The sequence below is a fragment of the Penaeus monodon genome, chromosome 32 (genome assembly GCF_015228065.2).
Source record: "Penaeus monodon isolate SGIC_2016 chromosome 32, NSTDA_Pmon_1, whole genome shotgun sequence".
In the NCBI taxonomy this organism is placed as follows: domain Eukaryota; kingdom Metazoa; phylum Arthropoda; class Malacostraca; order Decapoda; family Penaeidae; genus Penaeus; species Penaeus monodon.
In genome coordinates, this window is record NC_051417.1 from 7,470,837 (window position 1) to 7,471,109 (window position 273).

The 273-nt window shown below is 61.2% G+C and overlaps 1 protein-coding gene across 1 annotated transcript in view; it reads left to right on the forward strand.

Moving 5' to 3' along the window:
* Positions 1-273, forward strand: part of LOC119593412 (nicotinamide phosphoribosyltransferase-like) — a 16,380-nt gene that overhangs the window by 10,718 nt on the left and 5,389 nt on the right. Inside the window, exon 7 of the mRNA XM_037942342.1 lies at positions 58-220. Within this exon, the coding sequence (XP_037798270.1) occupies positions 58-220 (163 nt within the window). The remainder of the gene's footprint in view (positions 1-57; positions 221-273) is intronic.

Genomic DNA, 273 nt, shown 5'->3' on the forward strand with positions numbered 1-273 from the left:
AATCTGTTAATTTACCTGTACCTCTGTCCAAATAAGTTAATTTCCTTTCCCCCGCAGTCTTCCGACACGCTGGCCGCCAACGCCCTCCTGAAGAAGTACTACCACGAGGTCCGGCGCGTGGAAGGCGGAGGCGTCTTCTCCGAGCACTCGACGGTGACCAGCTGGGGGCGCGAGAGGGAGGCCGACGCCCACAGGCACGCCATTGAGACCTTCTTCGGAGGTGAGGAGAGCGCCCGGCGCCGTCATGTGGTGCGCGAGAAACTGCCGTACGAG